The sequence below is a fragment of the Apis mellifera genome, linkage group LG1 (genome assembly GCF_003254395.2).
Source record: "Apis mellifera strain DH4 linkage group LG1, Amel_HAv3.1, whole genome shotgun sequence".
Lineage (NCBI taxonomy): Eukaryota > Metazoa > Arthropoda > Insecta > Hymenoptera > Apidae > Apis > Apis mellifera.
In genome coordinates, this window is record NC_037638.1 from 6,135,662 (window position 1) to 6,149,992 (window position 14,331).

General features: G+C 30.9%; 1 protein-coding gene across 4 annotated transcripts in view; it reads left to right on the forward strand.

Moving 5' to 3' along the window:
- The first annotated feature begins 672 nt into the window (after positions 1-672).
- The window catches only part of LOC409807 (arginine kinase), a 98,365-nt gene continuing 84,706 nt past the window's right edge, over positions 673-14,331 (forward strand). For 2 of the 4 annotated variants that reach the window (XM_026446016.1, XM_026446015.1), the window contains exons 1-3: positions 1,938-2,617; positions 3,823-3,988; positions 11,226-11,527. In XM_026446016.1, coding sequence (XP_026301801.1) covers positions 2,114-2,617; positions 3,823-3,988; positions 11,226-11,527 — 972 coding nt within the window. In that variant the 5' untranslated portion in view covers positions 1,938-2,113. Of the gene's footprint in view, positions 1,767-1,937; positions 2,618-3,822; positions 3,989-11,225; positions 11,528-14,331 lie in introns of those variants that run through there. The other 2 variants (XM_016911875.2, XM_016911869.2) reach the window with 2 other exon arrangements.

A 14,331-nucleotide genomic window follows, 5' to 3' on the forward strand; every position in this document is an offset into this window, starting at 1 on the left:
AATTAAATTTATTACTTTAATTTTATTAACACGTAATTTAGGAAACGTATTATCACGAATATTTAGTATAATAATATAACAATTGTTTGATATAACTGTTTTTTTTTTTTTTGCACTGTTAGCTTTATATTTTTTCACAATATCATATTTTATTTCTAACGCACAATTATACGCGACAAAATTGTAAATTTTCGTATGAAATTTGTCTTCAACGAAATATTTAAACATTTAGAAATTTTTATTCATGGAAATTTCGATACATGGATGGAATTACACGCGTGTTTTTAACATCGCTAAATTTATTCGTGCAATTTGATTATTAATCGATTCTAATTCCGCGCGGGAATATCACAAATAAAATATGGATATTTCAATTAAGTCATCTCGTAAAGAGATGAATATATTTAAATGAACAAAATAGCTCTATCCTCGTCCCACATCACCACCATCTTGCACTGTCCAAATTTCAATTAACCTCAATAAATGAACCTCGATCTTTCGAAATTTCTATATTTTTCTGTTTATTTTCATAGAATCGGATCGATCTAAATCTATTTCACGAATAATTAACACTTCATATTAACATGTAATAATTTATATCAAATAACCAAATAATTTATATTAAATAACCTCATCAAAACTACGTTATTTTAATGATCACTTATTTCACACTATCGATTTTTCTGTAATTCCAACTTCACACCATTTCATCACAATATTTAAAAGTATCTCTGTCGTTTAAAACAAGCACAAAAGTTGTCAAGCACGAAAAATCTCGTTCGAGAATCTACTTATCTCAAATTATTTAATTTCACGTTAGATGAATCGACGACAGAGTTCGCTAGTCTCGCTCCATTTCCATCTTCAATTGCGCATAACTCGATAAATATACTCGATCGAAATTTTTTCACTTTCCTCTTTATCTACGCCACTCTGCAATCGATTCTTCAAAACGTGTTTCAATATTTAATAATCAATTTATTTCTCCGCAATCCCAACCATCAAACCATTTCATTCAATTCTAGAATATTAATACATCCGTCTTTGGAGAATCGATTCTCCAAAGATCGAGACGAAAATTACTTTCAATTATTTTCATATTAATTAACACATATAATAATTCACGTACAATCTAAAACTTTCAATCTTACCTTTTTTACCAACTTATTTTCATAACCACACAATCTCGATACTTTCCTCTCGAAATATACCGTAACCTTGTCCGTACATAACCTATACATCCAAATCGAAATACTCGAAATCCAAAATTTTGAAGATTGAACGAGGTTTATTTTTATTTTAAAATATACATATATATATACATACGACGAAAATTATTCGAAGGAACTTGGCATTCGTACGGAGCAGGTGGAGGGGCAGGTTTTTCGCGACGAGCGGGAAACGAGATTTCGCGGTCGCTCGGCGTCGAGATGGCAATGCCAGAAGCGTCGAGCGGTCCGTCAAAATTCCGAATATTCACGTCGCCTAGGTGTAGGGCCCTCCTGGCGCATACCGGTGTGCGGCTCGAGTGCGGCTCGCGCAAAAAATATGTGTAATTAAAACTCGACGCTCCGGGGGATGCTCCGCGTAGAGGCGCGCGGGTGAAGGGGAGGAGAAGGAGAGGCGTAAAGGGGGGGAAAGCGATAGAGAGACGTCCAGACGACACAGGCGTAAAGGTTAGGAGGACGGAATAATCAGGGGCTCGAGAAGAAGAGGCGAATGTGACGATTTCCAGACCTCTCTCCCTCTTTCTCTTTCTTTCGGGGGTGAGTAGTTGGTGTGGTTCAGGGATTGGCTTTTCGAAAATTTTGAAAAAATTTTTTTTTGTTGATATTTCAATAATTTTTGGGAATAATATCGGAAAGAAAAAATTCTTTGGAAGTGAATCGAAATTTTATAAATTATAAAATAATCTATTTCGAAATTATCCCATTATCGTTTTTCTCAAATTTTCAAGTATTTCTCTGTGAAAAGTGTTATTAAAAGATTTAATAATTATTTAAAATTTCCACGAGCAATCATTCAAGCAAAGTGATTTCGATTAGAAAAAAGAATCCCATCACGATAGGCAATAATCGAAATTCACATCCAGACAAAATTATCCAGCAACAAGATGTGCGACAAGCGTCTGTGCGCGTGCGAGAAGAAGGTCCATCCAGGCTTCATGAACCCTTTCGACGATCGGGTGAAAGCCCTCGACGAGGCGTACGAAAATTTCACCAAGGTGGAGAGCGGCTCGTTGCTGAAAAAATACTTGGACAGACACGTGTTCAACATGCTCAAAACGCGTTTGACGAACACCCAATCCTCCTTGATGGACGTGATACAATCGGGCCTGAAGAACCTGGACTCCAATGTCGGTATATACGCCCCTGACCAGCACTCTTACAGCGTGTTCGCGCCACTGTTCAACCCAGTGATCGAGGAGTATCACAGAGGCTTCACGCCGGAGGACGTGCACCCCCCCTTGGACTGGGGCGATCCTGAGAAGTTGGGCAACCTCGATCCCGACGGAGAGTTCATCATCTCGACGAGGATCCGTTGCGCGAGGTCGGTCAACGGATATCCGCTGAATCCAACAATGACCAAGTCTCACTATCAGGAGTTGGAGGCGAAGGTATATATAAGCTTTCTCTGATTTCTTCTTCCCTGTTGAGTTAATAAGAGAGACAGGTATTAATGATTTGTGCCAATTTTAGACAGACAGGATTTTTTGTATAAATTTATGTGTATTTATATAAGTTTAAGTTTTTGAAAGATTTGATAGATAGTATGTTGTTGGAATTTGGAAAGCAAAGGAAATGTGGAGGTAATGGTGAATGGGGGAGAATTAATGATTTGTGGTAATTTTAAAGGATTTGTGTTTTTGTATAATTTTGTGTAAGTATTTGTACAAGTTTTTAAAGACTTGGTGTTGATAGAAGTGTGCTATTAGAATTTGGAAGCATTTATATATCTTATGGAAATGTAATAATAATGAGTAAAAGCAGATTTGTATAAATTTTAAGAATTTTTATATTTTTTATGATGGTAAAGGTATATTATAATTTGAAGGAAAAAGTATGAAAAGGAGAAAGAATAATCTTTTCTCTATTTGAATTAATAAAAGACAATATATTTGGATATATTTGGATTTTTGAACAAGAATAAGAATAATAGAACAATCAATTCTTTTTATTATTTGTATTAAAATTTAAACAAATAAATAGAAAATTATTTGTATAAATTTTAAAACATTTTGTATTTTTTTGATAGTAGAAATATATTAGAATTTATAGACAAAGAATAAATATGAATATCTAGACACTTAGTACTTACTTACAATGGGCTTCATAATGATATTTAAAATTATTTTTCATCTTTAAGCCTTTGACAGATTCCACGAATTTAAAAATATCCACAGAAAAAAAAAAAAACACAGCAACGAGTACACAACAAAGAAGGCAGGAAGAAACAAGATCGATGCCTTTACACAGAGTTGTGTTTCGCGTCAGTGATGTTAAATGAAGGCGCACAAACGTGCACGTAGCTAATTGATTCCTGCTAGCTCGAAAATCCTCCTCCGTTAAGGCATATAATTGCTTTTTCTAATCGCGTTTTATCCGCTTTGTTTGTTCACTGAACAGAAGTGAACTATATAAATTTTCCAAGCCAAAACCAAAGCCTCTGCGAAATGTCCTTTCTAATCTGTGTACTACTTTTAATCTCTTTCTTTTATCTCCTCTTCTTCTCTCCCTTTTTATATCTTTTTTCCACTCGTGTTTCTCCTCTAACTCCTCCTTTTCTTTTTTTTCCTCCCTTCTTTTCTCTTTTTTTCCCCAGGTGCAACAAATCTTGAGCACGTTAGAGGACGAACTGAAGGGGAATTATTACAGTTTGATCAAGATGGACAAGATAACCCAACAACAACTGATAGACGATCATTTCCTGTTCAAAGAGGGCGATCGATTTTTAGAGGCGGCCAATTCCAATAGGTTCTGGCCAGTCGGTGAGTAATGATCACGTTCACCTCTAGCTACCTGCCCCTAACTTTTTTTTTTTTTCTCTCTTTTTTTTTTCCAACTTGGTACAGATCGACCTCTAAAACTGTTCGAAATTTATCGTCCCATCCATTGTCCAACTCTCTGTATCCTCTTTAGAACACCGATTTTTAACCCTTTTTATCTCACGATGAGTGTAAAGTAATTAACAGATTTTTGCGAATTTTTATGCAAAAAATTCCTTTATGAGCGCAATTTGGTGAAAATTTAATTTAGAAATTGATATTTTTTTTTTTTACGAGTATAATCTATTTTTTAATCTTCAATCGCGAGGCTTTAATTGATCATTTTAAATAAAACGTTATTAATAACATTTTGAACATCAATTAAACGTAAATTCAATATTTCACAGCTTCGAAACATTAATAAAACGTTTTAATAATTTTTTAATAAAGAGGAAGGAGGATAATCTCTGTCTAACCTATGTCAAGATCCCTTAAAGCTGATTCCCTTAAATCGTATTAATTACCATCTTTCTTTCACTCTTTTAATAACTAACTCTTTTAAAAATAATTATTTTTTCCAACTATTTTCATCTTCTATTCACGACACTTTACAATATTAAAATAATATAAAAAATTATTCAGAACGATGATTATTTATCACACAATTATTCCTTACGCATTAATAAACGTTGGATATCGATCTTGAATTAAAAATCGTTGTTCTAAGATTTTACGTCACTCACATCGAATATTTATAGTAATGACTAATGCAATGTCGAGAAACGATTCGACGATGGCCTCAGACTTCTCGAGACGCAGATTAATGAGTCTCGATAGAGTTGCAAGTTTTAATTTTATTCTGCCACACCAGCTGGCGCCCTCCGCGTGTCAGTAATTAGATCGTAAGTTGAGGTGAATTTCATTCTTCCTAGGAATATTTTCTTGGGATTGTTAAGATTTTTTCTTAGTTCTTTTTTAGTTTTCGTTGAGCTCAGTGTTATTGAGATTCTAGTAAGAAAAAGGCACGTATCTTGTAAATTTACGACACAATATTACTTTGTATTAATTTTTCCATGGTATATTCTATTTCCTGAAAATTACTTACTGAATATTATTCTGGATATTTTTAAAAATTATTATAGAATAAAATAAAAATAAAGATATTTTTTTTACAATTTATTTTTATTTTTTTATTGTAACGAGATTCATTGATAATGTAAACATTTTAAAAAAGATCTGAAATTAACCAACTTGATTTGTTTTAGAAGTTTTAGTTAAATTATGATGAAAAGTGATTTTTTTATGAATAATTAAGATAAGAAACGGTAAATATTATCGATACTATTATTGTAGTATCAATTTTATTCTTTGTATTATATTTCGAAACTCGTTTGAGACACGTTATTTCGAATTTGTTTGTTGATTTATCGATTGACACGAGACGAGAGATCGCTGTGTGTATACCTTACGAATACGAATTGCGAAACTGTGTATAGATACTTCAAGAAATACGTCATAAGACTACAATATCTCGAGGAAGAAATTTTGAGGTTAACATGTTGGTTCAACTAAGAATTTATGAGAATAAAATTTATTTGATTATATTATTTGATTAACACGTAGAAAATCTTTAATCTTTCAACGAATTTTCTTTAATTAAATGATAAAAAAAGAAAAAATCGTGCATTGCTCGAATAATTTCCCTTCGTTTAATCCCATATACCGTATATATACTTCTCTATATCGAGTTAATATCGATGGTTTAATACCTTTGTTCTTCATTCAAATTATTAAATATTATATTGTGAAACGTGATTGAATTTTTTGTGATAATCTTACACTTTCACTTACAGATTAAATATACTGTTGCAAATAAGAATTATTCGAATTACTAATGATATTTCTTTTCATAGTTAATAAAAAAAAATTAAAAATTAATAAATCAATCATAATAAAAAATCAATATTTTACTGTTGCAAATAAGAATTATTCGAATTACTAATGATATTTCTTTTCATAGTTTTTAAAAACTAATCAATCATAATAAAAAATCAATATTTTTTTTCCTTCGCAAAATTAATTCTATTTTACAAGTTAAATAAATTTCGTATAAACATTAAATATTTTACTGTTGCAAATAAGAATTATTCGAATTACTAATGATATTTCTTTTCATAGTTTTTAAAAATTAATAAATCAATCATAATAAAAAATCAATATTTTTTTTCCTTCGCAAAATTAATTCTATTTTACAAGTTAAATAAATTTCGTTATAAACATTAAATATTTTACTGTTGCAAATAAGAATTATTCGAATTACTAATGATATTTTTTTTCATAGTTTTTAAAAATTAATAAATCAATCATAATAAAAAATCAATATTTTTTTCCTTCGCAAAATTAATTCTATTTTACGAGTTAAATAAATTTCGTATAAACATTAAATATTTCATGTTTTGCTAGATTTTTAAAACGAATGCGTGTGATGTACGTTTAAATACATTTTTTTTTTTTTTTACCGATTTCGGGTCTCGAGAGACACCGGTGCAAATAGCCTGAACGATTTTCGCGCGGGAAATTCAAACGCCTCGCTCGGTTTCAAGGATCAGTGTGGTTGGCGTAAAACATTCAATTACAATGGCGTAAGTTCCTACAGCTCGTTTGAAAACATTAATCCGTGGATAAAGCCAAATGCTCGAAATTGGGCTTGGTTCAAGTTTAAACGAAGATTAAGCCGAAAGTTTCGTGGATTAGGCGGGGTACCGAACTGTGGTGTACCGAGTTAACAAAATGGCGAGTTGACGGGTGTCACGACAGGTCCACCTGTTTGTTGATTTTCATCGTTGATTCCCTTGAAATGAAAATAATTCGTTGCATTTCATTGGATTTTCAATCAATCATCCTGAGAACCGTAAAAATGAACCGTTTTCCAGAGATAGCGAATAGCGAAAGAATGAGATCCGATTTGAAAATAAAATAAAATAAAAAATATATTATCATATATTTTTTTGTGAAGTTGTATTATCCTGATATCGAACCATGTTATGTTATGTTAAATAAAAATGTCGTTATGTTATTCGTAGACAGAACGAAATATTGAAAAATTCGAAAGAAAAACAAAAATTGAAATTATACAAAATTATTATATTATAAAGAAAATTGTGGGAAAAATTAAATGAAAAGTAATGGAATTGTTATTTCGTGTTAAAAAATATATTGTTATTTACATTCTCAGAAAGAATGGAAAAATTAAAATAAAATAAAAAGTATGAAGATAGTTACATATGATCTTGAGTTTGATATTTGCAAAGACATTATAAGGAACATTTATTAATTTTTTAAAATTATTAATATGAGGAATCAGAAACTGATTTTTGAAAATTTATTTAAATGAAATTTCTATTCGATGAATTTTGAATTCTACAGAGGAATACGTTTGGAGATGTATCATTATTTCTACTTCCGTTTGCGATCAATTTAAAAAATATCCAGTTTTAATAAAATCGAGGGAAAATTGTTGCGGAAATGAAAATTTCTCAATAATTCTTTGTATTTGAGGTATATTCACGGTGCAAATTACATACACGTGAATTGGGATCTCCATGGGAATTTTGATTTTGATAATCAAAAAAAAAATCTTCGACTTATCGACATTCGATAAATTCAATATCGAAACATATCGTTAAATCATGTTTTTTTCCTTTTCTTTTTACTTTTCTCCTTTCAATCGACTATAATAACTATCCATTAGAGGATAATTAATTATAATAATTGAAATAACGTATGATAAATTTCGATATATATATATAAAAATTTAATTTCTTGAAAAATTATAATTTATAATATCCTTTATCTCTTCATTTTAAATTTAGACATTCACGATTAACAGTTTAATTAAAAATTCCAATACCTCGAAATTCTCTAACAATCTTCTCACTGCCATTATCAGCTGTAATTCGAAGTTTCAGAAGTTCCATGAAAATTCAAAATCGGCATAAGCTGTGCAATGGAATATATTATATAAATTCCTTTTTTTCCTCTTCGAGACCCCTCTCCAATAATGAATAAAACTTGCCTTCTATAGCAGATAAAAAAAAAAAAAAGAAAAAGAAAAATATCACATTCAATTTTCAAAAACTAATTTCACAGAAAACTATCTTCTATTTAAATTAATAATCCAAATAATTAAAGATAAATTTCTCTAAATTTATTTTTAGAAGAATTATCACAATTTCACAAATATTTTTTTATTTTTACACGATTCCAATAAAAAATCGAAGACAAATTTCTTATTGGATGAACGAGAATCAATTCCATAGAAAAAAAAAAAAAAAAAACGCGTATCTAAAAGCAAATTTTTAATTCTCCCTTTCCATCCGCTGCTCGGTCGATAAAAAGTAATTCTTGGAGCGAGGATTCAAAGATATTCGGTCTCGAATCGAAAGCGATCCGACCGCCCCTTGCGGGTTGCCAGAAAGCCGACTAAGGGTCCCGTGATTAAGTGAATTTGCATTAGCGATTTTCATCGCGATGGCCTTGGCAAATCTCTTTACCGTCGAGATTAAACGGCTCAAAAGGGTTAAGGGACATTAAAGGGACCGGGGCGCGTGTACAGGGGGCGGAGGGGTGAATCAGCTATTCGAAAGCGGCAGGTTTTCCCGTCCTCCCCTTATCGCGTGATGTATATACTTCGCCTGCGTTACTTACTTGCGGCCACTTGTCCTTCGTAATCACGAGGATTTATCGTTTATTATAAACTTGTTGACTCGACGATGCATTATTAAACGAGCTTTTTTGGTAATAAACTGTTCCAAGGTGAAGTTGGTGGATGAAAAAAAATTTTGAGATCGATCGGTATTTTTTTTCTAAAATACTCGATCGAGTAATATTTTGGGAAAACAGATACGTAAAAATTCGTTTTTTATTTAAAAGTAATGGAAAAGAAGAATATAAATGAATGAATAGATCAATGGACGAACGATGAGTTTGATTTCGTTAGATATTTCCCCAACGCTAGTGAAATATTGATTAATTTTTACTTGTTCCATTCCCCTTACGAATCGTCGTCAATTCAAATCTAACCTCGATAAATTTGAAAAATGGAGTAATTGAAGAAGAATTTTTTAAATTGTGATTATCGAAGAGATAAAATAAAATAATGAAAGAAACGTCGTTTCTAGAAATTTTGTCGAGATACTCCTCTCCTTCCCCTCCATTGCAATCGTAACTACTCGCTTTTGTTTCTTTGAACCGGACTGATAACAGATTGCCTTTGCGAGTGACCACGGTTGCTCGTTATTTACGAACGTTGCAGCTTCGATCAAATTATTTCCCCCACCTCCCATCTATCCGAACAGTGTTTCAGTCGAAGAGTCGTATTACAATTGTACGCGCGCGTTTTGTTTCATATTACTAAGGATTCTTTTGATCGAAGGTTGTACGTATTGTGAAAAGCGAATAAATCGTTGCTTTCTGTTTTTAAATAAATCTCGCCTTGTGAAAATATATTTCATCGTATAAATCCAACAACTTAATAAATACCTTTAATACGTCGTATTATATTTTTAGGTTAGGTTAGTTTCGATAGACAAACGATAATTTAATCGTATTAATTATTCAAAGAATTCTTGAATGTTTGATTCTCTTTGATAAAAGTGAAATTGATTTTCGAAAAGATTGTTGTTTATATTTTTATATTTTTAAATTTTTAATTTATTCTCTGCTATCGAAGATTTGCTCGGAGATTTTTTTTCCAATAATAGGTTACAGAAAGATGATTTATTATTAGATGAAATTTCAAATGTAACATTGTTCTTTGTAGTTAGAAATCATGTAGAGATCATGTATGAAGATGAAATTTGTTTTTCTCCATAGGATCTGTGTTATTCTAATATTGATATTAGAAGATTCTTAATATCAAATCGGACATTTGAATAAATGAAAATTAGAATTGAGAACAAAGAGAAAGAATAAGAGAGAAGAGAAATCAACATTTTCAACATGCACGAGAACGAAGGTTATATTTATAAAATTCGATACGCTTCATCCCCACACGACACGAGCATAAACTTATTATTTATACGAAAAATGTCACAAGTTAAATTTGGATTGCAACATCCTTGAAATTGTTACATTACATTACAAATTCATCGATATCACACCGTATTTACATGAAAAAGCTAATAATAACGTATAAAATAAATATTAAAAATTTTCCTGATCTAACCTCTCAAATATCTTTCAATTTTTTGAAAATATTTCTATAAAAGAAATTTGAGATTTAAAAAGAGTATTGAAAATGAAGTTAAGTTTAAAATTTACTTTAAATATATCAATGTAAAACTTTAAAAAAAAAAAGAAAATAAATTTCAAGACAATAGAAAACACGCGATAAAAAAATTCTCCATTCCTAACCTAATCTAACCTCTCGAACATTTTTAAATTTAAAATCCACGATTTAATTTTTTAAAAATTAGAAAATATTTGTAAAATATTTTTATAAAAGAATATTAATCGATTGACATTTAGGAAAAATGAGGTTAAGTTTAAAATTTATCCTCAAATATGACATTAATATAAGAATAAAAAAAGAAAGAATAAATTTCAAGGCAGCGAAAATATAAAGAAAAAAGAATCCAAGAGTTGTATCGAATTTCCATCCCCACGATTGAAACAGCGAGTGAAAACATTAGATCCGGGATAAAAGAAAATTTCCCATTCCTCTCTATTCCTTTGCAAACCTGAGGGGTCACGCGTGCGTGGAAGAATGGAACATTAATAATTCAATTCCACGAGTTGCCCGAGGCAAATGGAAACGCAGCCGTAAACCGAACCACTTTCGATTATCTTTGAATCGACACTGGATTTACTCGGTTTTCGCGAAAGAAAACGCGCGCTCGGAAGGAAATCGAGAAATGACGCAACGTACGACGCAGATAACCTTCGACATGTTTGGAAATGGATTTACAAACGTATTTAGAATTTCACATAACTTAATTTCTCTTCACTTTCACAGGAAATAAACATTTTGAAAATGTATTAGAATGATACGATTTTATTTTCGAAATATTAGACAGTTGTTATAGGTTATAGGTTATGTTCATTCGATATTACGAACGTTTCGATTTTTCAAGAGAAATTCTTCGCTCCATTTAACATTTATAATAAATAATATATCAATAAACACAGACACAATTCAAAAAAAAATTACTTCACAGCGTTTTTTCTCCTTAATTTCCAGGCAGAGGTATATTTTACAACGACGCGAAAACTTTCCTCGTCTGGTGCAACGAGGAGGATCACCTGCGTCTAATATCGATGCAGAAAGGCGGAGATCTGGCAGCCGTGTACTCGAGGCTCGTTAGAGGGGCCACCGAAGTCGGCAAAAAAATACCATTCTCGCGGCATCGCCGGCTGGGTTACCTAACCTTCTGCCCGACCAACCTTGGAACAACGATCAGGGCCTCCGTTCACGCCCGGTTCCCCAAATTGAACACTAATCCCGAAAGATTCCACGAAATAGCGAATATGTACAATCTTCAGGTGAGAGAGCATTTTCCATTTCCTTTCCGTCCTTTTTATTTTCTTTCGATTCGAATCTATCTTCGAAAATTTATTTTTTCTATCGATTACGATCTATTTGAGATACTTCTGACTATTTATCATGATTTTTTAATCAATTATCTTTAATCTATACTTTGATTATAATTTTTCATCGATCTATTCTATTTTTCTGGCTAGTGATTTTTTTTGTATCCATCTATGGCTTACTTGCACTTCTTGTCTGATCAATGGCTGATGTGTACCACTGTCAAGATCGTATAACAGTCTTAACCAACGAAGATTATCCTATCTAATTCTATATGTATTACAAATCATCTTCGTTATAATATTCCTCTTTAATACGATAATTATTTTACGATAGAATAATTTCCGCGCAATTTAATAAATTTCTTAATGATTTGAAAATATTTCAACGGTTATTTGAAAAATCATAAATTCGCGCCGCGAAATCGGAAAATAAGTAAACGAGGAAATAATATCGGGATACCGCGTAATTATCATTGTCGAACATTGTTATTCATCGTTGAAATGCTAATGAAACGCAACAAGTATCGCAGGTGGATTAATGTTAATACGTTCATACGAAATATTTATATCCTTCGTATTATTGACCGAGCGTAGCAACGACGCTTATATAAATCCCAAGTGTATACAATGTAAACTATAGTTGCGAAACGAGATGCGCAAACAGCCAGTTATGAATATTCCGTTTACGAGGAAAATATTTGAATAGATCTTCCTTGTTTATAGGCAAAAGAACCTATGAAATATAAAAGCACTGTTTTCTTTCTTTAGGTTATGCGTGGACCGGTTTTACTCGAATTCCCTAGAATTCCCTAGGCGACCGTAACATGATTAAACGCGACAAAATATCTCTAGATTTTCTTGTTAAATGCATCGCGTAGAGGAAAACAAATTTTCTAGGGGGGAAAAATTATTTTTTTTTTCAAAGAAAAATTACGACTTTCGTGGAAATTATATTTCGATGATGAATTAATATCTCGTTCATCATTTCTCTTATCAAGTTATATTTAATAGTATCTTTGGATCAGTTTTGTTTCTTTTGTTCTCTGTTTTATTTTTATTTTTCATTTCTTTTTTAAATTGTTCATATTCATTTAAATTGAGGGAAAAAAAAAAGAGATATTCGAGATTCTTGCATAACATTTCCTGTTCGAAAGTTGGTTTGAAAATTGTTGTTCTACCATCGATTGCTGAATTTTCACTTTCAGCTTGAAGAGTGGGGTCGACCGCAGCCAGGGAATGTATAATTAATTATTTGTTCGTTAACTGCTCGGTAAAATCTGAAATTTTCAACGTTCCTGTGATACTAATTACGATGAATTTAATTTGCTTGAATTTTCAATTTTGTTATTCTGTTACGACGAGGAAGATGTTGTGTCAAACGTTGCATTAAACGTTACAATTGATTCACACTCGTAACGGGAACAATTTTATTATAAAAATTGATTAAAAAAAAAAAAAAAAAAAAAAAGATAAAAAGAAAATTTCAACAAGAAATTGCAAACAAATTATTATATGCATTAATTTTCACTTATTTTGGAAAAATTCACTATGAAATTATAGAAAGTTAAATTTACAATGAAAATAGAATGATAAATAATTAATTATAATTAATTCAAATGTAATATTATTTTTTATTTTTATTATTATTTTTGTTTATTCTATGCTTTGCAATGTACATAATATATTCTTCTTTGTTTTTGAAATTTTAAATTTAACAATTGTGCAATTGTTGTTAATTAGTCATGAAAATATTCACACATAATTGAATATAAATAGATTTCTAACGAGTGTGTGTATATTTGTGTATACAATTTGGAATATTTAGATTGAAACGATAATTCGTTCACACGTTAAATTTCTCATTATTTATATAATTATCATATCATTTTCAGAAAATTATTCGTATAAAATATACGAAATACACGAGAGAACGAAAGCTGAGTTTATCGTGATCACAAGTTTATCCATTAATAAATTATTTAAATAACACATGAATATAGAACGTTGAAAAATTTTGTCTAAAAAAAACAATTTATATCTATTCATTGAATAGATGATTTAAAATAAAAAATTATGAATTAGGATAATTATAATATCCTAATAAAAAGTAGAATCACGTGATCAAAACTTAGGGATCTATCTTTGAAAATTTGAAAATCTGATATACTATACAATAGAGAATACCTCTAAATACAATCATACGATTAAAATCTGGGACTAAAATTGGAATTGAATTGATGATACTTACTAGGTTAGAAATTTGAGAATGCGATAGAGGTCACTGAATAGAAACACACAATCAAAATCGAGAGTATGAGGATTAAATTAGATGTCCTGTAGTTTGTGAATCCAGGACAATGCAATAAAGGATATTAAATGGAATTGCATGATTAAAATCTGGGAGAATTAGAGTCAAATTTGGGTATCTAAGAATGCAATAGGGAATACTAAATAGAACCATGTGATCAAAATCTGAGGGGAATCAGAGTTGAATTAATGCGTTCCTAGATCGTGAATCTGGGATGTATTGCAATAAGAGGATACCGAATCGAATTACACGATTAAAATCTAGGGGAATCATTAGGATCGAATTAGGGATCCCTAGATCAACAATCCTAGAACGCTAGCAGAGGATGATAAATAAAATCGTGTGATAGAAATCTATGGAAATTATGATTAAATTATAAGATCCTTAAAAAAATCTGCGAGAATTATTCTAAATATAATCACGTGATCAAAATCTAAGAAAATCAGGA